Source organism: Dermochelys coriacea, chromosome 23, assembly GCF_009764565.3.
Source record: "Dermochelys coriacea isolate rDerCor1 chromosome 23, rDerCor1.pri.v4, whole genome shotgun sequence".
NCBI classification, from domain to species: domain Eukaryota; kingdom Metazoa; phylum Chordata; order Testudines; family Dermochelyidae; genus Dermochelys; species Dermochelys coriacea.
In genome coordinates, this window is record NC_050090.1 from 10,129,902 (window position 1) to 10,152,365 (window position 22,464).

Genomic DNA, 22,464 nt, shown 5'->3' on the forward strand with positions numbered 1-22,464 from the left:
TCAATTTCAAAGTCAATAGTCTTGCCATGAATTTTCAGTTTCACTCTCCAGGCAGGCTCTGTCTTCAAAAGTGACAGATCCCAGAAACAATGGCTCTTGATTGTCCGTAATAGAAGTCTACTCTGTGCCTGCTTGGATCTGGCAAACAGCTGCAAAATGTTCATATATCACACGTTGATTATATCTCATCTGCTTCTGGCTGGACATGCATCTTCTCTTAGAATATAACTTTTTCCATGTCTTGTGCACATATGCTGGTATTTGTCCCTCTTATCCCGGGAGTTCTCTCTCCTTGCCTCAGGAGTTTTATGTTAATGTCTTTTTACAGTTATGCTAAATCTCTTTACTGCAACTAAAGTAGGGTTACCATACGTCTGTATTTTTTCTGGACATGTCCAGGCTTTTTGGTTCTTAAATCACCATCCGTGAGGAATTTTTAAATATCTAAAAACGTCCAGGATTTTACCATTATTATTTTTCCCCAAAGAAGAGTTGATCATTCAAGAAAGAGAGTGAATGTTGATCACTTGAGAGAGGGCCAACTTTCCCCCCTAGCTCCCAGCACTTGCGCCACAAAACAGCTGTTTCATGTGGCTGGGAGGGAAGGGGGAGGAGGAAGAACGTTGGGTGCTCAGTGGGGATTTGGGGAAGGGGTCCAATGGGGCAGGGAGGGGGTGGAGTTGTGGCATGGACTTTGGGGAAGGGGATGGAACAGGGGCATGCAAGGGGTGGGGCCGGGGGGATGCAAGCACCCTCCAGCACTGAGGAAAGTTGGCGCCTAGCCCTATGGTTCCAGACAGGTATGATAATTTTTCCATAGTGGTGTTAGTGCAACGTCGACAATGTCAGTGTTTTTTTTTGTTTGTTTGTTTTTTGAGTTTGTACCGTGTATGGTGGTAGTTTCCTCAAGAGCTCTTTATTTGATATTTTATTTTACTACCCCCAAACACAATGCCAAAACAAAAGTGTAAATTCTCTGCAGAACTAAAGATGAAATTTCCGTGTTTTCAAAGTGGTAGAGAAGAATGGGAAGCTGAGTGTTTTTTATGTAGACCTGGTACTTACATCTCTGTGAAAAATAAAGGTGCTAATGATTTACAAACTCATGTGGACTCAGACAAGCACAAAAAAGCAGTTTGAGGAGAGAGCTCATCAAAAAAATTAACAGATTATTTTGTGAAACCAGGCAGTGAATCAGAGGATGATGTTACTGCTGCAGAGGGTGCTTTTGCATTTCACACCATTAAGCATCATGATAGCTTTAAGTCAATGGATTGCATATCTGTCTTGTTGAAGAAGACATTCCCTGATTCTGAAGTAGCACAGAAATTTTCAAGTGCTAGAACCAAGACAGAAGCAATCATTATCTCTGTGCTTGCACCACATTCTGTTGATATTTGTCTGAAGAAAATGACATAGCTTACTGTGGAGTTGCTACAGATGGAAGCAATCATGGTTCAGTGAAAATATTTCCAGTAATTCAGTATTTCGAATGGAAGAATGGTGCTTTGCAGTCAAAATTGATTGAGGTCCAGAACACACCTAATGAGATTGCCGAAACGATTGCTCATTACATAAAAGAAACACTTGAAAAAAATGGTTTGTTCGAGAAGTGTATTGCATTTACAGGTGACAACTGCAATACAATGTTTGGAGGACTCCAGCATGATGAAGATGGAAAGAATGTGTTTGCAAACTTAAAGAAGTTGTTGCACAAGAGAACATTAATTGGTGTGGGTTGCCCAGCACACATTTTGAACAACTGTGTTCACCATGCAGCAGAAAGAATGAACATTGACATTGAGAACATTATTTTTTAAATTTACCAGTACTTTCATATCTACACTGTCCAAACTGAGCAGCTGAAATTGTAAGTTTGTTGTTGATGAATACAGAAAGCTGCTTTCTCATAGCAAGACACGATGGCTGTCATTATTTCCAGGCATTACAAGGCTGATACAGATGTTTCCAGCCTTGAAGTCATTCTTTCTGTCACAGGACAAACCACCCACAGTGCTTAAGACATTTTTTGAGTATGAATTAAGTGAGATTTATCTCTGGCAAATGCATTCACTCATGAGTGTATTCCAAACATACATCCAAGAAATCAAAAGGGAAAGCAATTCTGTCATGGAAGTACTGAAAAGTTTGAACTCAGTTCACACTATCCTTCTTGAACGCAAGACTCATAACTTTATGTCCCTGAAAGTTAAGGGACTACTGGCACAAAAGCGTGTGGAAGGAATTGATGAAGAGTGTGACAGATCCTGTGCTGAAGTAGATAATATGTACAGCAGATGATTAGAATGTTTGGAGAAGTGGCTTAGACCCCTGGAAGACTTCTCTTGTTTCAGGTGGATTATCCTGAGTGAGACAGTGAATTGCAATGATGTGGAACCTTGTATCAAATACCTGATTGATAAGGGGGTGCAAATTGATGATATGAAGTGTTTTGATCAGGTCAGCAACCTGAAGAAGTTTTACAGAAAGTTGCAACAGTGATGAAGAGTTCCGTAATTATTTGTTAGCACACCAGAAGTGGACCAAATATTTTGAGAAATCCAAAAACGTTGAGTGTCATTCAGAAATGTTAAAGATTGCACAGTTCTTCTTTGCTATTCCTTCTCACAATGCAAATGTAGAGCGAATTTTTCACTGATGCAAAGCAACTTGAATGTCAAGTAGCTGAAAGGAATTCTACTTGTACAGGACAACTTCAGACATACTTCTTGTAAAGACTTTCATGCCTTCTTGAAGAGCAATCAACCACTGCTGAGAAAAATCTGAACTACAGAGAAGTATGTGTGGGCATATGAGAAGAAAGAAAAGTAAAGAACGGGTGAAAGGAAAGGACTCACTACATATAAAGAACTACAATAAACTTTAAATAATTAAACTTCACTTTTGAGGCCATATCACTTTTTCTTATATATACTCAAAGTAGACTGCATGTAGCGCACAGCATATATAACAGAATAATACCACATTAATACAATGCGAGTTGGTAGATACTGGTGTAAATACACCACCCCCCACCCCCATGGAGTGTCCTCTTTTTTGAATGTTCAAACATGGTAACCCTAAGCTAAACTAGTTTCTTGTTTTTCAAGTTTGGCTTGATTTTGCTGTCTTACCAGCTCATACATCTTTGTTATTTGAATAGCTGCGGCCGGGGTTAAATCTCTCTTCAATTTTAGTTCCTGTGAAATGTTTTTCGCTGTTAACCCAATAATTAGCCTCTATCTGATATTTTCATGTTTTGCATTGCCGAAAATCACAGTATTCATATATAAAGAGCTCTTACAATACATTCAATAGTTTCACCTGGTTCTTGAATTCTCTGGTGGAAACATACTCTTTCATAAACCACATGTCTCTGAGGTATAAAATATGCATCTGACACAGAACCACAGGACTATTGAAATAGCCCCGGCTTTGGAACAGTTTCTGGGACGAACCCTTTCAATGTGCCAGAGCTACTTAAGGTCCCACTTCAGGGTAAGCCATGCAGCTGCAGCGCCTCCTTAGACTGGAGCCCTGGACCATCACAACTCCTGTTTGACACTGTGAGCTCCATTCAGTGAGTCCCACTGAGACATACCCCTGAGGGAGGTTTGTACAATCTTAGGGAGCAATGCACCTCCATAAGCATCTGCCATAGCATTCAGCCAGAGCTGTCAAACAGCAGAGATTATTAGTTGACTGGAACATGGCATAGGAAGTCCTTGGTTAGTACAGAGAAATGAAGGTTAAAGCATAGTCCATTCTGCAAAGCCAGAGCCCAACTAAGCTGTAGCAAACCCCTATTGTTCAAGCTCCGTCTCTCCCTGTCTGACCTCCTTGATCAGAATCCCAGGTGTGCCCCTGACTGCTTCCCACAACATTTATACCTCTGCTTCACACCTCTCCAGTCCTTTGTTCCCAAGCTAGGGAGATGCAGCTCAGTCCTCCTGCTGAAAGACGGATAATCTATGGTCACTGGTTTCTAGGTTTCAGTGTCCCAGTGATTGGATTTGCCATAGTCTTTGCACAGGCTCCACTGATATGGGGCACAAGCCCCAGACAGTGTACCATTCACACCTGTATCTTGGCCTGCCCTGAGAGCAAACAGTCCCTTCCCAACTGCAAGGTAACAATGCAGCATATAGGGGAAACTGAGGCATAAACAGGACTCATAAAAAACATACAAAAATTCCCACTTTCCCACAGCATCAAACATACCCAGAACCTTTCACGGTCATCTTTGTGACTTACCTGCAGTAAAGTCAAAGAATTTGAAGATATGTCCTGCTTGCTGCCCTACAGAATAAGTTAAAGACAACACCTGTATATCTCCAGTTTCTTTGTGGAGTTTAGTACCAATAAAAAATCTTGCAAAATATTGCTTCCAGTCTGGAGCTCCAGTGCTGGAGCCTTTCACTGTGGTTTGTAGCTACGCCAAGGGCGGCAGAGCCTGCCCAAAAGTGAGGGAAGTAGGGTCCCTTGCCCCTCCTCTTCTGCAGAGACCCCGCCTCCAGCCAAACCAGAAACTAGAGTGGGTGAGGAGGTTGAGAGCAACTCCTGTCCCCGCCCCACAGCTCTCCGGGCTCCCTAGCAGGGCTCCTGATGACAGCTGGTGTACAGTGTTCAGTGATTGAGCCATCTATCTATCTATCTATCTATCTATCTGTGTGTGTGTGATTAGAAATGGAGAGCATGGTTTTGTTGTGTTTCAGACAAGACAAACACAATCACTTTGCATCCTAACATCTGTCTCAATCACCAAATACCATTACCGTATACCACACACAACCCAGTGGCTGAAATATTGTGGGTAGGCTTTCCGAGAGATAGATGTAGGTAAAGGAATTGTAAGGACCTCTTTAATGTGCCAAGGGGGTCCTACACCAAATTGCCTTTTTGAAAATTGCCTTAGCATATTGTATACATTTTGAGCAATAAAAAATTATTATCCCATAAATGCTAATAAAAATATAATACAGAAATTTGTGTTAATTTTCCATTAAAAATATGTCAACTAATAAATTACCATAATATTCTCATATAAATCCAGTCTTTAAACCTTACAAAAAGAGCAATTAAGCCTGTGAGTTAACCTTTCATCTCTAATTAATTTTCACACCCAACACAGTGGGTTCCAAATACCTCTTTTCTATCTAGAACAGTCTGGGTATGTGGGGGATCAATCAAGATCCCGATAATATAGAATATAAAATTTGGTGAAAATATTTGTAAATAAATGAATACTTACTTAATGACATCTTGGTTTTTTTCTGAAAGAGAAAAAATCAATACCCATTGTCAAATTCACTAGAAAGCGTATCTTAGCAATAAAAAGATATGCTAATGCATTACAGAAAGAGTGGCCATACTATATACACCTTAATGTGCTTCTTTTTTTTTAATTTGGAGGTTAAAGGCCTGCATAAATTTCAAACATGCTTGACTGTTATATTAATATATTACATATATTATAACATGACTGTTATAAAAAGCCAGTCAGCTGAGCGGCGAACAGCAGAGGGGCTAACGGAGGGAGTTTCCCTGGGAGTTCACCTAAGGGGAGTCCACTGAAGCTTACATCTTGTAGGCTTCTCTGAGTAGTTACTACAACACCTGAGGAAGCTCATAGAAGGAAGGTAATATGGATGGTGAGCAATCAGCTGTTGTGACCTGCACAGGATGTACCATGTTTGTCTTTCTTCCACAGGACAGAAGCAACTTTGTCTGTACAAAGTGCAAGCTGGTCTCTATGTTGGAAGAGAAGGTTCCAGGTCTGGAGAAACAAGTATCAACCCTGTGTTACATAAGAGAAACTGAAGATTTCCTGGACAGACATCAGGATATGCTTCTACGGACACAACATTCTGAAGATTCAGAGCAGGCTACGCAGAGGGGACAGAAGGATGGTAAAGAAATTTGGCAGCATGTGACCTCCAGAAGAAGGAAGGGGATGTACCAGCAATGAAGATACAGGTAAGCAACCATTTTCATGTTCTCTCCACAGGTACTAATGCAGAGAGTGGACTAGATGATACATCTGAGGGAAGGGAACAGAAGGAGACTCTGCTGATTGGAAGGCATGAGATGCACTGACCTAGGATGGGGGTTCCACGACCACCAGTTCCAAGAGAAGGAGGCGGGTGGTGGTGGTCGGGGACTCCCTCCTCAGGGGGACTGAGTCATCTATCTGCTGCCCCGACCGGGGAAACTGAGAAGTCTGCTGCTTGCCAGGAGCTAGGATTCATGATGCAATGGAGAGACTGCCGAGACTCATCAAGCCTTCAGATCTCTACCCCTTCCTGCTTCTTTACGTGGACACCAATGATACTGCCAAGAATGACCTTGAATGGATCACTGCAGACTACGTGGCTCTGGGAAGAAAAATAAAGGAGTTGAGGTGCAAGTGGTGTTCTCTTACATCCTCCCTATGGAATGAAAAGGCCTGGGTAGAGACCATTGAATTGTGGAAGTCAATGAATGGCTATGCAGGTGGTGTCGGAGAGAAGGCTTTGGATTCTCTGACCATGGGATGGTGTTCCAAGAAGGAGGAGTGCTAGGCAGTGACCGGCTCCACCTAATGAAGAGAGGGAAGAGCATCTTCGCAAGCAGGCTGGATAACCTAGTGAGGAGGGCTTTAAACTAGGTTCACTGGGGGAAGGAGACCAAAGCCCTGAGGTAAGTGGGGAAGTGGGATACTGGGAGGAAGCATTAGCAGGATTGCGCAAGAGGGGAGGGCTCCTGCCTCATACTGAGAAAGTGGGACAATCAGCAAGTTATCTTAAGTGCCTATACACAAATGCAAGAAGCCTGGGAAACAAGCAGGAATAACTGGAAGTCCTGGCACAGTCAAGGAATTATGATGTGATTGGAATAACAGAGACTTGGTGGGATAACTCACATGACTGGAGTACTGTCATGGATGGATATAAACTGTTCAGGAATGACAGGCAGGGCAGAAAAGGTGGGGAAGTTGCATTGTATGTAAGGGAGCAGTATGACTGCTCAGAGCTCCGATACAGAACTGCAGACAAACCTGAGAGTCTCTGGATTAAGTTTAGAAGTGTGAGCAACAAGGGTGATGTCGTGGTGGGAGTCTGCTATAGAACACCGGACGAGGGGGATGAGGTGGACGAGGCTTTCTTCCGGCAACTAACAGAAGTTACTAGATCACCGGCCCTGGTTCTAATGGGAGACTTCAATCACCCTGATATCTGCTGGGAGAGCAATACAGCAGTGCACAGACAATCCAGGAAGTTTTTGGTAAGTGAAGGGGGCAATTTCCTGGTGCAAGTGCTGAAGGAACCAACTAGGGGCAGAGCTCTTCTTGATCTGCTGTTTACAAACCAGGAAGAATTAGTAGGAGAAGCAAAAGTGAATGGGAACCTGGGAGGCAATGACCATGAGATGGTCGACATCAGGATCCAGACACAGGGAAGAAAGGAGAGCAGCAAAAGACAGACCTTGGACTTCAGAAAAGCAGACTTTGACTCCCTCAGGGAACTGATGGGCATGATCACCTGGGAGAATAACATGAGAGGGAAAGGAGTCCAGGAGAGCTGGCTGTATTTTAAAGAATCCTTATTGAGGTTGCAGGAACAAACTATCCCGATGTGTAGAAAGAATAGTAAATATGGCAGGCGACCAGCTTGCCTTAACAGTGAAATCCTTGCTGATCTTAAACACAAAAAAGAAGCTTACAAGAAGTGGAAGATTGGACAAATGACCAGGAAGGAGTATAAAAATATTGCTCAGGCATGCAGGAGTGAAATCAGGAAGGCCAAATTATACTTGGAGTTGCAGCTAGCAAGAAATGTTAAGAGTAACAAGAAGGGTTTCTTTAGGAATGTTAGCAACAAGAAGAAAGTCAAGGAAAGTGCGGGCCCCTTACTGAAAGAGGGAGGCAACCTAGTGACAGAGGATGTGGAAAAAGCTAATGTACTCAATGCTTTTTTTGCCTCTGTCTTCATGAACAAGGTCAGCTCCCAGACTACTGCAGGGGGCAGCACAGCATGGGGAGAAGGTGATCAGCTATCTGTGGAGAAAGAAGTGGTTCAGGACTATTTAGAAAAGCTGGACAAGCTCAAGTCCGTGGGGCCCAATGTGCTGCATTCGAGAGTGCTAAAGCAGTTGGTGGATGTGATTGCAGAGCCTTTGGCCATTATCTTTGAAAACTCATGGCGATCGGGGGAAGTCCCGGACGAGTGAAAAAAGACTAATGTAGTGCCAATCTTTTAAATAGGGAAGAAGGAGGATCCTGGGAACTACAGGCCAGTCAGCCTCACCTCAGACCCTGGAAAAATCATGGAGCAGGTCCTCAAGGAATCAATTTTGAAGCACTGAGATTAGAGGAAAGTGATCAGGAAGAATCAGCATGGATTCACCAAGGGCAAGTCATGCCTGATTAACCAAATTGCCTTCTATGATGAGATAACTGGTTCTGTGGATGAGGGGAAAGCAACGGACGTGTTATTCCTTGACTTTAGCAAAGCTTTTGATATGGTCTTCAACAGTTTTCTTGCCAGCAAATTAAAGAAGTATGGGCTGGATGAATGGACTATAAGGTGGATAGAAAGCTGGCTAAATCGTCAGGCTCAATGGATAGTGATCAATGGCTCCATGTCTAGTTGGCAGCCGGTATCAAGCGGAGTGCCCTAAGGGTCAGTCCTGAGGTCGGTTTTTTTCAATATCTTCATTAATGATCTGTAGGATGGTGTGGATTGCACCCTCAGCAAGTTTGCAGATGACACTAAACTGGGAGAAGTGGTAGATACACTGGAGGGTAGGGATAGGATACAGAGGGACCTATACAAATTAGAGGATTGGGACAAAAGAAAGCTGACAAGGTTCAATAAGGACAAGTGCAGAGTCCTGCACTTAGGATGGAAGAATCCTTTGCACCTCTACAGACTAGGGACTGAATGGCTAGGCAGCAGTTCTGCAGAAAAGGACCTAGGGGTTACAGTGGACGAGAAGCTGGATACAAGTCAACAGTTGCCAAGAAAGCTAATGGCATTTTGGGCTGTATAAGTAGGGGCATTGCCAGCAGATGAAGGGACGTGATCGTTCCCCTCTATTCGACATTGGTGAGGCCTTATCTGGAGTACAGTGTCCAGTTTGGGGCCCCACTCTACAAGAAAGATGTGGTAAAATTGGAAAGCTTCCAGCGGAGGGTAACAAAAATGATGAGGGGACTGGAACACATGACTTATGAGGAGAGGCTGAGGGAACTGGGATTGTTTAGTTTGCAGAAGAGAAGAATGAGGGGGGATTTGATAGCTGCTTTCAACTACCTGAAAGGGGGTTCCAAAGAGGATGGATCTAGACTGTTCTCAGTGATAGCAGATGACAGAACAAGAAGCAATGATCTCAAGTTGCAGTGTGGGAGGTTTAGGTTGGATATTAGGAAAATCTTTTTCACTAGGAGGATGATGAAGCACTGGAATGGGTTACCTAGGGAGGTGGTGGAATCTCCTTCCTTTGAGGTTTTTACGTTCAGGCTTGACAAAGCCCTGGCTGGGATGATTTACTTGGGGATTGGTCCTTCTTTGAGCAGGGGGTTGGACTAGATGACCTCCTGATGTCCCTTCCAACCCTGATATTCTATAATTCATATTGAAAGTACATTAAAAATGTTAAAGTTCCAAATTCAAACACTCAAAAGTTAGGAAATGTATGAATTAAGGTTGCCCATATAACCTTAACAACACCTCCTTTATGTGTATTGTGATACCATCTTTTGTTACATGATCTCATACTACTTTTTCCCCACAGAACCCCTGCCTCATTCAGTGCACAGGATGGACTATTCTCTGACTATAAATCAGGCTTGTGTAGTAAAGAAGGCTATTGTCTATAGGGCCCTACTTCATTTGTTGCAATAGTTGGAGGACATGTAGTGAATGAGAGAGGGGATTTCCAGAAAATAAAGGAGGGTCTCATGGTTAGGGCAGCTGATTGCTACCTGGGAGAACTGAATTCTTTCTCTGTTCCTGCCATGGAGTTCCTATTTGATGCTGGGCAAACTTTTCACCGTGAACTAACTCTCTGGTCTGGTTTTCTGCTCTGCAGGTTGCCTCTATTTTCAGGGCTGCTACCAAGGCCTCCTTCAGGGATTTGGGTCCCCTTGGGTTCATCTGCCCCTACATATTGGAATAATTTAGCCCATCCACAAACTGCTCTCCTCAAACATTTCCCCAGAAGCCATAAATAAGCCACTCACACCAGCTGCTGCAAACCCCCTGGAACACTTGGGGGCTTCTCTGCTCTGTCCCTCCATCATAACCAGACTTGGATGCGGACATGTCTGTCTGCTTCTCCACCCCAAACCTGACAGCAAGGAACTCATGTGGGGACTGGTAATTGTCACACTCCTCCTCCATGCTAAAGACCTAAGAACTGTCAGGGCTTCTCCAGTCAGGCCTGTGGCCAAATAGATTCTTTTCTTCTTCTTTGAGCAGCAGTTCAGCTTTACTTGTGAGTTTAAACTGCATCAGCTATGCTTCCCAGCTCATTTTGCTATCAAATTTGTGTGCTTTCTGCTCCTGATGTTCCCCACCGTCTTATCTGGCTCTGAAGAAGGCAGTATCCCTGTCCCTGTTTTTCCCTGGGTTCCCTGGCCTTCTCAGTTGGTTGAAGATCTCTGCAACTTCTCCATCCATCTCTGTCTCATCTTCTTTGGTTTACAGCCCACCTGTGGCCCAGCCTGTTCCATCTTGGCTCCTCCTGATCCTATCTGTGGCAATGGCTTGGTATGCCCTGCTTCTGTTTGCCAGCATGTGTTTGTTTCATCACCATCCCACAGTTTTGATACCAATATGACATCATGGGAAACCAAAGAAATGAAGCGAGAAGATGTCTAAAATCCAATAAAGGTTAATGCAGCCAGAGCCTAGTACAGTAGGCTGATACAGGCTGCTCCATCTTCTGAAAGAATGCTTTGTTTCAATTCCCATTCTCCCAGCCTCTCTCTCAAACCACACACACACCGACAGTACAGCCAGGGGGGAAGGGGAAAGCCCAATACACTATAAAATAATTATGAACAATGGCAACACCCAGAAATAAGGTTGTCTATAATTTTCTATTAGAAACCCCTGTTTGCAGTTGTTTATAACTGTGTCGTTTCTTTTCCCTTTTCAGGATGGAATTTTTCATGACTGGTGACTGATAATTCACATTTTCATTAAAGTTTGATTACTTCCCCCATTTTCAAAGCACAAAGTTAGTGAGAAAAAATGTTTGTTTGTTTTTTCCCAATACTCCACTAATTTTTAATAGCTCTAGGCCTCAGGATACTGGATTAGGAACTTGAAACTAGATGTCAGTGAAAAATGGATTTTTAAGTTTGCTGGCAAGACTGAAAACCTAAAAAAACATTTTGGGTCAAACAGAAATGAAGAGTTTTTTAAATAAAAAAAATAATCTTGGGTTGAACATAACAATTAGTTCAACCCAAAATGAAATGTTCCATTTTGATTCTGAGCATTTTTAATTAAATAAAATTAAAGGTAATTTCAAAACAAAAAGGTCATTTTGAACAGTATAATCAAAATGTTAAAACAAATTAGTTCCGTTTTTCCCTTTTTTCCCCCCCAAAACATTTCAGTAAAATCTACACAAATTCATTAAATGTTTCAGTGCCACTGAATATGTATTTTTTGCCTACAGGGATTTCAATAACAAATTTTTACCCGGCTCTATCTGAAATCTTGTAGGCAGATAGCCCTCAGGTCACAGTAGTACCTTTTGCAACCTCTGTGAAAATTTGTCCGGATCTGGCTGAATTATCATCTGCAAAAAATCTCCATTTCACATGTGCTTGATGTATCTGAACATTCACTTTTGACCCGTTGTGCTGCACTTGCTCCCAGACGCTCATGAGCCTCCTTTGTCATTCTAAAATGACTGCAAAGGTCTCAGGTGCCACGGCTCCTCCTGTCACTGTTGCTAGTTTACTCTATAAACTACTTTGTGACAGGAGGAAAAAGGACACTGGTCTGGAATTAGGAGGGCATGATTTCTAGTCTAACCTCTTCCACTGACTGACCCAATAATTCTCTGCACTTCACAACCCTTGTTATTTAGAAAGCAAAGTATGTAAGCAAATATCAGTCCCCCAACATCACATACATATATAACATTTTATAGAAGTGGTAACTGAGGATCAGAAAGGTTACACAAAGTTATTTCTGACAGAGCTGAGACTAGAACTCCAGTACTGAGATCTAGCACTTTTACCGTCCAGCAAATGGGTGCATATAATGGAATGTAATAAGAAAATAACATTATGACATTAAGGTTGCAACATCAAGCACTGAAAATGCCAGAATTAAGGTTGTCTTTGCTACCTTAGTTTGCCACTTTGTGTGCATGCATTATGATAGACTTTAATTACATATTCAGTGCTATGTTCACAGCATACAAGCAGTGAAATTAGATTTAAAAAAAAAACATAAAATACTTTTCCTGGAAGATTGCAATGTAACACTACTTTATTGCTTAGAATCTTGAACTTTAATGTGCAAGAACCAAAAAAAGAGAGAGACAAAGCAGGCTGCTCCCTTAGGCAGCGATGCAAAACTCACTCCAGCTTGCTCTAGGATGGTTCTTTGCAGATTGACCTCTGAAGACACAGATCACACACTTCTCTACAGAGCCCCCAACCTGCAAGCAGGACTAGGAATAATAACTCCTGACAATTTAAAGTGATAGCCTATCATTTTAACACACTTTTCAATACGCCACAATCACATAGTATTTTCCCCTACCCTAATTTTCTGAAATGACTACATCATTTTACTTAAACTTTCTAAAAATAGTTTAATCTGAAGTGGAGACCAAGTAAGAAAATTTTAGCCCAAACAGTTAAAGTTTGGAAAAGAAACAAGCCACTGGAAGAAAAAAAGAAAAAAAAAAGCAGGGCTTTGTAAAGGAAAGTTAGGCAATGTTAATTAAAGTGCCATTGCCAACTCTTCCTGTACTTAACACTATATTTGCTCCATTAAACATATTCTCACGTGATAAGGAGATGAGAAGCTTTAAATCAACACTGACTGCAGGTTAGGGTATAAAGTTTCAGCATACCCTTTCCCCTAACTGTTTATACATTTGAGAAACAAGATGGGTTTCATCTGATCTGTCAGTCCTCATCCTCAAAGAAAACCTACATAACATTTTCAAAAGAGTGCTGGGGAGCAAAAATTCATAACATTGCTAGACACTAAAAATCATGAACAGAATAGAGACGCTGGTTTTATGTCTCATTACAACAATCTATAACACACTAACACCCCCCCGCCATCTCCAGCTGCCTTTCCCACCTGTGCCTTCCTTTCCCCATTGTATTTAGCAGTGACACTCTGAGTTAGTTTCCCAGAACTGAAGGAGAGCTCTCTGTAATACCAAAAGCTTGTCTCTCAGCAACAGAAGTTGGTCTAACAAAAGATATTACCTCACACAATTTCTCTTGCTAATTTCCTGGGACACTCACGGGTCCGTAGCTAATACAGTTGTCACACAACTTTACTGGAAAATTAAACTGGGATTTTCAAAGGGGCCTAACTGAATATCAGTGGAACATGGGTGCCCAGCTCCCTTAGCCTCATTTGAAAAATCCTGGCAATAAAACAGGATGATTCTGTAGTTAAACATTAAACCCTGCCACACAACATTTCTGGATGATAGGAGCGCAGTGCAGGTGGAATTAAAAAGCCAATGTCCACAGGATAAGTGACAAATCATCCAGGTGTGGCAGTGGTCCCTTAGGGGCAAAACCTGTCTGATTTCCTTTAGGAATGGAAATTGGTGCCTGCAGAAGCACTTGTTGGGTTCCACTGTGCTAGGCAGAGCTGGCCTGGATTTCCGGTTCATTTAGTTTCACTCTGCAGCTTCTGGGACTCCCAAGGGCTGTACTTCCAGCTGACCCAGAAGCCCTGGGTCTCCAACTCCAGGTCAGTCTGCATGGCTGGCTGTGCCAGAGTTGCAGACCCAGGGAGCCTATCCCAGGACCTCCAGATTCCCAGACTTGCAGCAATGAGCCTGGAAAACTTAAGAACACCCTGTATTTCCGATCCCTGCAGAGTTGAGAGCCTAGACTCTGAGAGCCCTAGAGTTTCTGCTATTTCCAGAGCAGCTCAATCTTTAAATATTAACTTTTCCTCTTAAATTTAAGGGCAACATGTCAGAACACAGAGCAGCACCAAGTGGGAGGGCAAGACCTATCACTGTGATGGCATCATCTGAACAGAGGGAGTCTTCTCACGCTAAAGCCTATTGTCCTACATATAACCATGATTCCACTAACATACTGAAGGTACCAGCAGGGAGAAATGGGGTAGAAACCTACTGAAGAACATAGGAATACACAAAGCTTTTTTTTTCAAAATAATATTTTTCATGAAAATATTGATTTAGTTGAAACAACTATTTTGTTGTTTAAATTTAGCTTTGATCAAAAAGATTCAACTTGTTCTGTTACTTGGCAGGAACACTGTGATGCAAGCTATCAGGAGACAAGACACTAATATATTAATTATAGTGTATTATAATTCCAAGTACCAAATACTGAAAGACTCTGGGACATCCCCTAATCAGTGACCTTCTATAATTCCACAACAGCAGGCACAGACAATAGTGCTTCAGATGCACCGAGTGTGCCTCTGGACTGGACAGACAGAAACTAGATAAACCATAGGGGAAAACTGAGAGGAAGATGCTACTGAAAATACATCGTACCAGTTCCTGCTAGTCTCAGATAGAGCAGAAATAGAATAATAATAGGAAGAGTATCACTACTATTCAGACTCACATTTGTCTGGAATTTCAGTCTGCCTGTTGGCCTTATAGAATCTCCTTCAGTGTAACAGACCCAAGCAAATCTCTCTATTCTGTCTGATTCTTTCTCATAGAAAATGGTTTTTAGTTTTATTGCAGTATTTGGTTGATGAATAACTAGGCTGGATGATGAATCGCGCTGCAAAGGTGCCCAAGGGCTTAAGGTTATAAGCCTCCCCTTCCGCATATACACCTGCAAACCTCTTCTAACTTTGAATCTGGGTGTGCAGGTGTAAGCTGCTGCTGTGCACCTGCTATTCCTGTCTGAGCAGAGAGTGGGCAGACCTTTGGCACTGACAAGCACACCTGAGCCAGTAACAAGATTAGGGTATTACTCTGCTATTGGTAAAAGACCAGTCACGAGTTATTAGTGTTATACGTTATATTAGTTATACGTTCATGGCGCACACAAAGAGAGAATTTAGATAAAAACATACAATATTATTGTTGGAAAGTTGCAACCTAACACTGTTTATTGCTTAGAATCCAGAACACTACCAGACAAGAACCCCCAAACAGAGCGAGACAGAGCAGGCTGCTCCCTAAAAGAGAGAAGCAGAACTCACCCCACCTTGCTCTAGGCTGGCTCTCTGTAGATTGCCTGCTGAAAGACCCAGATTGCACATCTTTCTGCAGAGCTGCCTAGCCTGCAATCAGGACCAGGAAACCCTTTGCAAACTGAAAGTGATAGCTTGTAATTTAAACACAGTTTTCAACACACTACAATTAATCCTGGAGGAAGTGGGGGCAGGGATGGTATTGCTTCTTTGTCACATGATTTCTTCCATACACTGAGTCCACTGAGCAGATCATTAAACTGCAAACTCACACTAGATAAATACAGAAGAGTAAAGAACAAAGTTCAATAGCCATAAAAGGGATCTGTAACAGGAGGAAGCTTCATCTCAGCCCTAATCCTTGTACAGCATGTAATGGCTGTCCCAGATTCTGCTATTCAGGTAAGAAATCACATTTTAGCTAAAACCGAAATACAACTCATCATGTTTATAGGGATATTCAGATGGATGTTGGCCTAATGATCTGGTGAAAACAAGCCTCACTGGCTGATTGAATTTGAGAATTAAAATTAGACTCTTCCAAGTCTGAAACTGCATGACAGAGAAACATTACTGCCATTTGCAGGTAAAAAAGAATTTGCTCAGAATACCGTAGTTTATGTTTCATCTTATTTCAGGCATTAAACTCAGGAATAAAGTGAACTATCCAAGAGACATGAAGAAAGATGAGGAATTTGAGGTTGTTTCTGTATGGGAGAGTTTTCTGACAGCTCCTTATATTAATAGTGGGGTGTGAGCATTGTCCTTTTTTTTTATAATGCTGCTTAAAAGAGCAGTGTTGTCAAATTAGCCAAGAGAAGGAAGACTGTGTTCTTCACTGCATTGGTTTTGCCACAAGCACATACAAAAAGGTTGTCGATAAACGCTCTCCTTTTGTATTGAAACATTAAATATGTCCAGTGTTTTCCAGGCAGTTTATACAAAAATTATGGATGGCCAGCCTTTTTGTGTATGTATCTGTATCAATCTGTGGATGGAATTTTAAATAAGGTCTATGGGTGCTGAGCACCCAAATGCCATTGAAAGTTAACGAGCCTTTATTTTTTAGCATTTTGTCTGTGTGTGAGTAATCCCCTTTCTGGTTTTTGTGGCAAAGGGACCTGGAAAAAATGATAGTTTCTGATTTCTTTTGAAAAAGGGAATAAAATATTTTGAAAGTTAAGACAGAAACATTTGACCCTTTTAAAAAACATTTCTGATTCTGCTTTCACACAAGTTTAAATCTGAAGTAACTCTATGGATTATATGAACAGAGAATCAGGCCTATCTATTTCTGCCCCCCGCCCTTTTAAATCTTTTTTCCCTTAACTTCCTTCCAGACCTAGTGAAAAGCACACTCTGATCTTAACTTTATTCCTCTGTGCATAGAGAGTGTATAGATTGATCGACAGAAAGATGCATCAATATGATTGAGAAGTACAGTAATGGGAGCTGATGTGTAGTTCCATTTTGTTCTGCAGGAGTTCTGGCCTCCATTTGAGCTCTGATCTTTCATTTTCCTTTGTTGGGAGAATGCTGGAGTGCACATAGTCACCCTTACAGAGGACTCAGTGCCGAGCGCGCTTTGCAAGGTGCCCTTATGTCTATCCAGGAGCATTTCTGGACTCCAAAGAGAATCCAGTCCCATTCCAACCTGATCTGGGCAGGTTTGAGTTTAAAAGCATCAAAAGAATTATATGGAATTTACAATTAGATATAGGAGGGATGGGGGGAGAGGGTGAATGGAGATGTTATTCAAATTCTGCAATGAGAAATCTTTCCTATGTCACTTGATTATGGGGATTTATTATTAGCAGATAGGGTTGATGAGAGGGGAGGAAATGAGGAACAATTGTGCCGGGGCCCAGAGCTCAAGCGGGTCCCCAAACCATCTATGACATCTGCATAAATTCAGTGCAATTGGAGGGGGTGGGGCCCCAAATTTCTCTCAAGGGGCCTATTAGCAGATAGATAATTAGCAATACAGCTATTAGAGCCTGATCCAAAACCCTATAAAAAAAGGCACTAACTTCAATGAGCTTTGGGTCAGGCCTTCTATGAGGCATTGTAATCTACTCTGTGTATGTTTCAGAGTAGCAGCCGTGTTAGTCTGTATTCGCAAAAAGAAAAGGAGTACTTGTGGCACCTTAGAGACTAACAAATTTATTAGAGCATAAGCTTTCATGAGCTACAGCTCACTTCATCGGATGCATTTGGTGGAAAAAACAGAGGAGAGATTGATATACACACACAGAGAACATGAAACAATGGGTTTATCATATGTGTGTGTGTGTTGCGATCACTTCATAGGTGGTAAAGATGTTACTTTTCTCACGTTAAGTACCTATCTAGTTAGCTCAAGCAGTAACAGTTTATGGTTTCAGTTCTGTAAATCCCCACTTCGGTCCCCGGTGTCAGTCAAGATGGCAGTTGTCCCACAATCATCTTTTAGTGCTAAGAACTTACACACAGGTTTTTAATTAAAAAAAAATATGTAACTGAGAAAATCCCTTTTTTAACCCCTGGGCATTTCCCAAGAGCCCTGGTCAGCGCTACCTATTCCTTCCTTCTTGTGGGAAAATTATCAATAAAGATAATAAAAGTTCTGCACACATTAGAAAGCCTAAGTAGGGTCTGTAAGGGGTATATTTCTTCAACACAGCTCAGCGTACATAGCAACATTGGTCCCAGTCCTTCTCCAGTTAATAGCAGGATCAGGTCCTTTGTCCGTTTCTTTTCATTTTTCCTACCGTGTTAAGCTATTTCTACCCTCACTGCTGTTGTTTTGTGTTCTGTAGTTGAAGAGACTGGAAGACTCATAAGGATTTCCCTTGGATGTTTTTTCACTGTCCTACTGATGTCTTGAAAGCCAGCACAGCGATGGAGTCTGTATTTCACTGGGTAACAGCTGTTCACGTACTGTCTTTTCTACAGATGCTACATTTGATTACAGGTAAATAGGGTTCTGTGTTAAACATATGCAATGAAACAATTAATCATTACCAGGGCCAATGAAAAACCATATACTCCAAAAATGATGTATTCATGTGTTATCCTTTACTTAGCGAGGTATAAGGTTTCATTAAAAAAACTGTCTAATATTTTTATTTTCCAGGTACATTCTCATATAACCTGTCCCCACTGTCCTGTTCAATCTCATATGCGGAAACCTGACTCAGATGAAAGCCAAACAATCACATTATGTACTATTCTAATACAGCTTATCCATACGGACAAATGTATTCCCTTTGGAAGAGCAATTCACTTCTCTGCACCACTTAAGTCATACTCAGTTCCTCACCATAGAGTTATTGTGGGACTTACTTTGTTCATTGGCCTATGATCATTTAATAGGCAGGTTCTCATATTAATTTCCAGGGCTGTTCTTTGGGTTCCTTACATGATCACTAAAATTCACTATCAAAATCTGAACCTCCCATAGCAGATCACATGGGCCCACATCCTTGAAGCCCCCAGTTATGTAAGAGCCATGCAAAAGGTATAAGGACAAAATCCAGGGGGCACACCTTTCGATTTGCAAAGTGAGACACTTACTGATGTTAGGTAGTACCTATTTTCAGTGATAGCCCCACTTGAAGTCAGTGCTACAAATCATAGGGTTAGTCATTGTGAGAAAGGATAGCAGAATATTGCATCTGTGACTAAAATACCAATTGTGTGACAGTATTTCAAACTGATCAGATATAAATTTTAATGGTCAGAGTAATTGATCAATTTTCAAAGGGCCATGGTAAATTCTCTATCACTGATAATTTCTAAATTAAGATTGGAGGTTTTTTGTAAAAGATCTGCTCTAGGAATTATTTTAAGGAACTTCTTTGGCCTGTGTGATACAGGATCACAATGGTCCCTTCTAGCCTCAGAATCTGTGGACCTATGTATGTGCATAAGTGTGCCCATGCATGGCTGTGCAATTACCATCACAGCTGGTGGTCTTAGAATCATAGAATATCAGCATTGGAAGGGACCTCAGGAGGTCATCTAGTCCAACCCCTTGCTCAAAGCAGGACCAATCCCCAACTAAATCATCCCTGCCAGGGCTTTATCAAGCCTGACCTTAAAAACTTCTAAGGAAGGAGATTCCACCACCTCCTAGGTAATGCATTCCACTGTTTCACCACCTTCCTAGTGAAAAAGTTTTTCCTAATATCCAAGCTAAACCTTCACCACTGCAACTTGAGACCATTACTCCTCATTCTGTCATCTGCTACCGCTGAGAACAATCTAGATCCATCCTCTTTGGAACCCCTTTTAAGATAGTTGAAAACAGCTATCAAATCCCCCCTCATTCTTCTCTTCCACAGACTAAACAATCCCAGTTCCCTCAGCCTCTCCTCATAAGACATGTGTTCCAGTCCCCTAATCATTTTTGTTGCCCTCCGCTGGATTCTTTCCAATTTTTCTACATCCTTCTTGTAGTGTGGGGCCCAAAACTGGACAGAGTACTCCAGATGAGGCCTCATCAATGTTGAATAGAGGGGAATGATCACGTCCCTTGATCTGCTGGCAATGCTCCTACTTGTACAGCCCAAAATGCCATTAGCCTTTTGACTCATATCCAGCTTCTCGTCCACTGTAACCCCTAGGTTCTTTTCTGCAGAACTGCTGCCTAGCCATTCGGTCCCTAGTCTGTAGCGGTGCATGGGATTCTTCCATCCTAAGTGCAGGACTCTGCACTTGTCCTTGTTGAACCTCATCAGCTTTCTTTTGGCCCAATCCTCTAAGTTGTATAGGTCCCTCTGTATCCTATTCCTTCCCTCCAGTGTATCTACCTCTCCTCCCAGTTTAATATCATCTGCAAACTTGCTGAAGGTGCAGTCCATGGCATCCTCCAGATCATTTATGAAGATATTGAACAAAACTGGCCCCAGGACCCACCCTTGGGGCACTCCACTTGATACCGGCTGCCAGCTAGACATGGAGCCATTGATCACTACCAGTTGAGCCCGACAATCTAGCCATCTTTCTATCCACCTTATAATCCATTCATCCAGCCCATACCTCTTTAACTTGTTGGCAAGAACACTGTGGGAGACTGTGTCAAAAGCTTTGCTAAAGTCAAGGAACAACACGTCCACTGCTTTCCCCTCATCCACAGAGCCAGTTATCTCGTCATAGAAGGCAATTAGATTAGTCGGGCATGTCTTGCCCTTGGTGAATCCATGCTGACTGTTCCTGATCATTTTCCTCTCCTCTAAATGCATCAGAATTGATTCCTTGAGGACCTGCTCCATGATTTTTCCAGGGACTGAGGCAAGGCTGACTGGCCTGTAGTTCCCAGGATCCTCCTTCTTCCCTTTTTTAAAGATGGGCACTACATTAGCCTTTTTCCAGTCATCCGGGACGTCCCCCGATCGCCATGAGTTTTCAAAGATAATGGCCAATGGCTCTGCAATCACATCCGCCAACTCCTTTAGCACTCTGGGATGCAGTGCATCTGGCCCCATGGACTTGTGCTCATCCAGCTTTTCTAAATAGTCCCAAACCATTTCTTTCTCCACAGAGGGCTGGTCACCTCCTCCCCTTGCTGTGCTGCCCAGTGCAATAGTCTGGGAGCTGACCTTGTTCGTGAAGACAGAGGCAAAAAAAGCATTGAGTACATTAGCTTTTTCCACATCCTCTGTCACTAGGTTGCCTCCCTCATTCAGTAAGGGGCCCACACTTTCCTTGACTTTCTTCTTGTTGCTAACATACCTGAAGAAACCCTTCTTGTTACTCTTAACGTCTCTTGCTAGCTGCAACTCCAAGTGTGATTTGGCCTTCCTTATTTCACTCCTGCATTCCATAGCAATATTTTTATACTCTTCCCTGGTCATTTGTCCAATCTTCCACTTCTTGTAAGCTTCTTTCTCATGTAGGAGGCTTTGTTGCTTTGGCTATTCATTACCAGTTCCGTTTTTTCCTGTATAAAAGTGCACCTAGAGTGGGGTGAAATATTTCAGCCAAATAGTTTATTCAATGAAAATTGCAGTTTCAGTTGATCCAAAACTATTTACCAATTTGTCTAATAATTTTGGTGATCGACAATACAGCAGGAGAATGTGGTGGTGGTACTACCGTGGCCCTTTTCTTCTTATAACATGGCCCCTTTCTTCTTACAACATTTATCCTCCTGGGTAGAGCTCTCACAGGGGATATGAAGGATCCAGGTTTGAATCACCGCTCTGGAACAAAGCCCAAGGGGTCTTTACTGAGTCACCAAAAATTCAAAACAACTTTAGATTCACTAGGACCCAACACAAATTCTTTCTTCAATTTTTCCAAATTGCTACTAAACCAGAAAATTTATTTGCCCAGCTCTGTGAAACATTGAGAGTTGTAGAAGCTTTTATGAAATCAAGCAAACTTTTCCTCTCTGCCTGCAGTGATCACTGTAAACAGTAATTCCATTTACCAGATAATAAATTGTGCAAAAAACGTTGGTAACTCGTGAATTTCTGTTCAATACTGTTAAATGAGAGATCAAAGTTCCTTTGCCCCTGTTGGGAGGGTGGGGGAAGCTCTATTGCATTCACTGTGATATGTGAAGGGCAGGCCCTTCCTGGAATGGTGGGAAATTAACTGGAGACATTTTTGCACCTTCTGATTTAAATTTCATATTGCCTCCTAAGTGGAAGTGGAAACTGATCATCCTGGGCCAGATTCTGATATGGGTTGTATGCCTCTGCAGGAGAGTAAGGGGAAGTGACAACTCACTTATACCTCTGTGCAGGCAACCCAAACCTTGGGACCTGGAATAGTGGCATAAGCAGGAGCTACGCTCATTCAGCCAACTCCCAGAGCAGCTGGATCATGAGTGACGGGGCCTTCGCTCCTCCCCCTATACATCAGTCAGCACAGCTGAATCAGCACAGCTATTTTATTTTCCTGCTAGTATAACATATCAGCAAGTGGCTAACCCCTCTGCTCCAGAGCAACCAAGAAGCAAGAGGGGAATTGTGCTTCCTCTCTGTGATGTTCCGAGGGTAACTCAGCTACACACAGCTTCATTCATAGGGCTTGAGGCAGATCCACACTCTAGCCTCACATAGTTTCCTTTCAAATCCACAAA

The 22,464-nt window shown here is 42.2% G+C and overlaps 2 protein-coding genes across 3 annotated transcripts in view; one reads left to right on the forward strand and one right to left on the reverse strand.

The window, feature by feature from the left end:
* LOC122457283 overlaps positions 1-15,499 on the reverse strand; it is an 87,302-nt gene extending 71,803 nt beyond the window's left edge. Inside the window, exons 1-2 of the mRNA XM_043501369.1 lie at positions 15,407-15,499; positions 5,252-5,273 (exon numbers count right to left, since the gene is read on the reverse strand). Of these exons, the coding sequence (XP_043357304.1) occupies positions 5,252-5,273; positions 15,407-15,461 (77 nt within the window). The 5' untranslated portion in view covers positions 15,462-15,499. The remainder of the gene's footprint in view (positions 1-5,251; positions 5,274-15,406) is intronic.
* Positions 15,500-15,515: 16 nt separating this feature from the next.
* Positions 15,516-22,464, forward strand: part of LOC119846903 (butyrophilin subfamily 3 member A2-like) — a 29,237-nt gene continuing 22,288 nt past the window's right edge. Inside the window, exons 1-2 of one of the 2 annotated variants that reach the window (XM_043501368.1) lie at positions 15,516-15,794; positions 18,197-18,345. In XM_043501368.1, the coding sequence (XP_043357303.1) occupies positions 18,228-18,345 (118 nt within the window). In that variant the 5' untranslated portion in view covers positions 15,516-15,794; positions 18,197-18,227. Of the gene's footprint in view, positions 15,795-18,190; positions 18,346-22,464 lie in introns of both variants that reach the window. The other variant, XM_038381135.2, reaches the window with a different exon arrangement.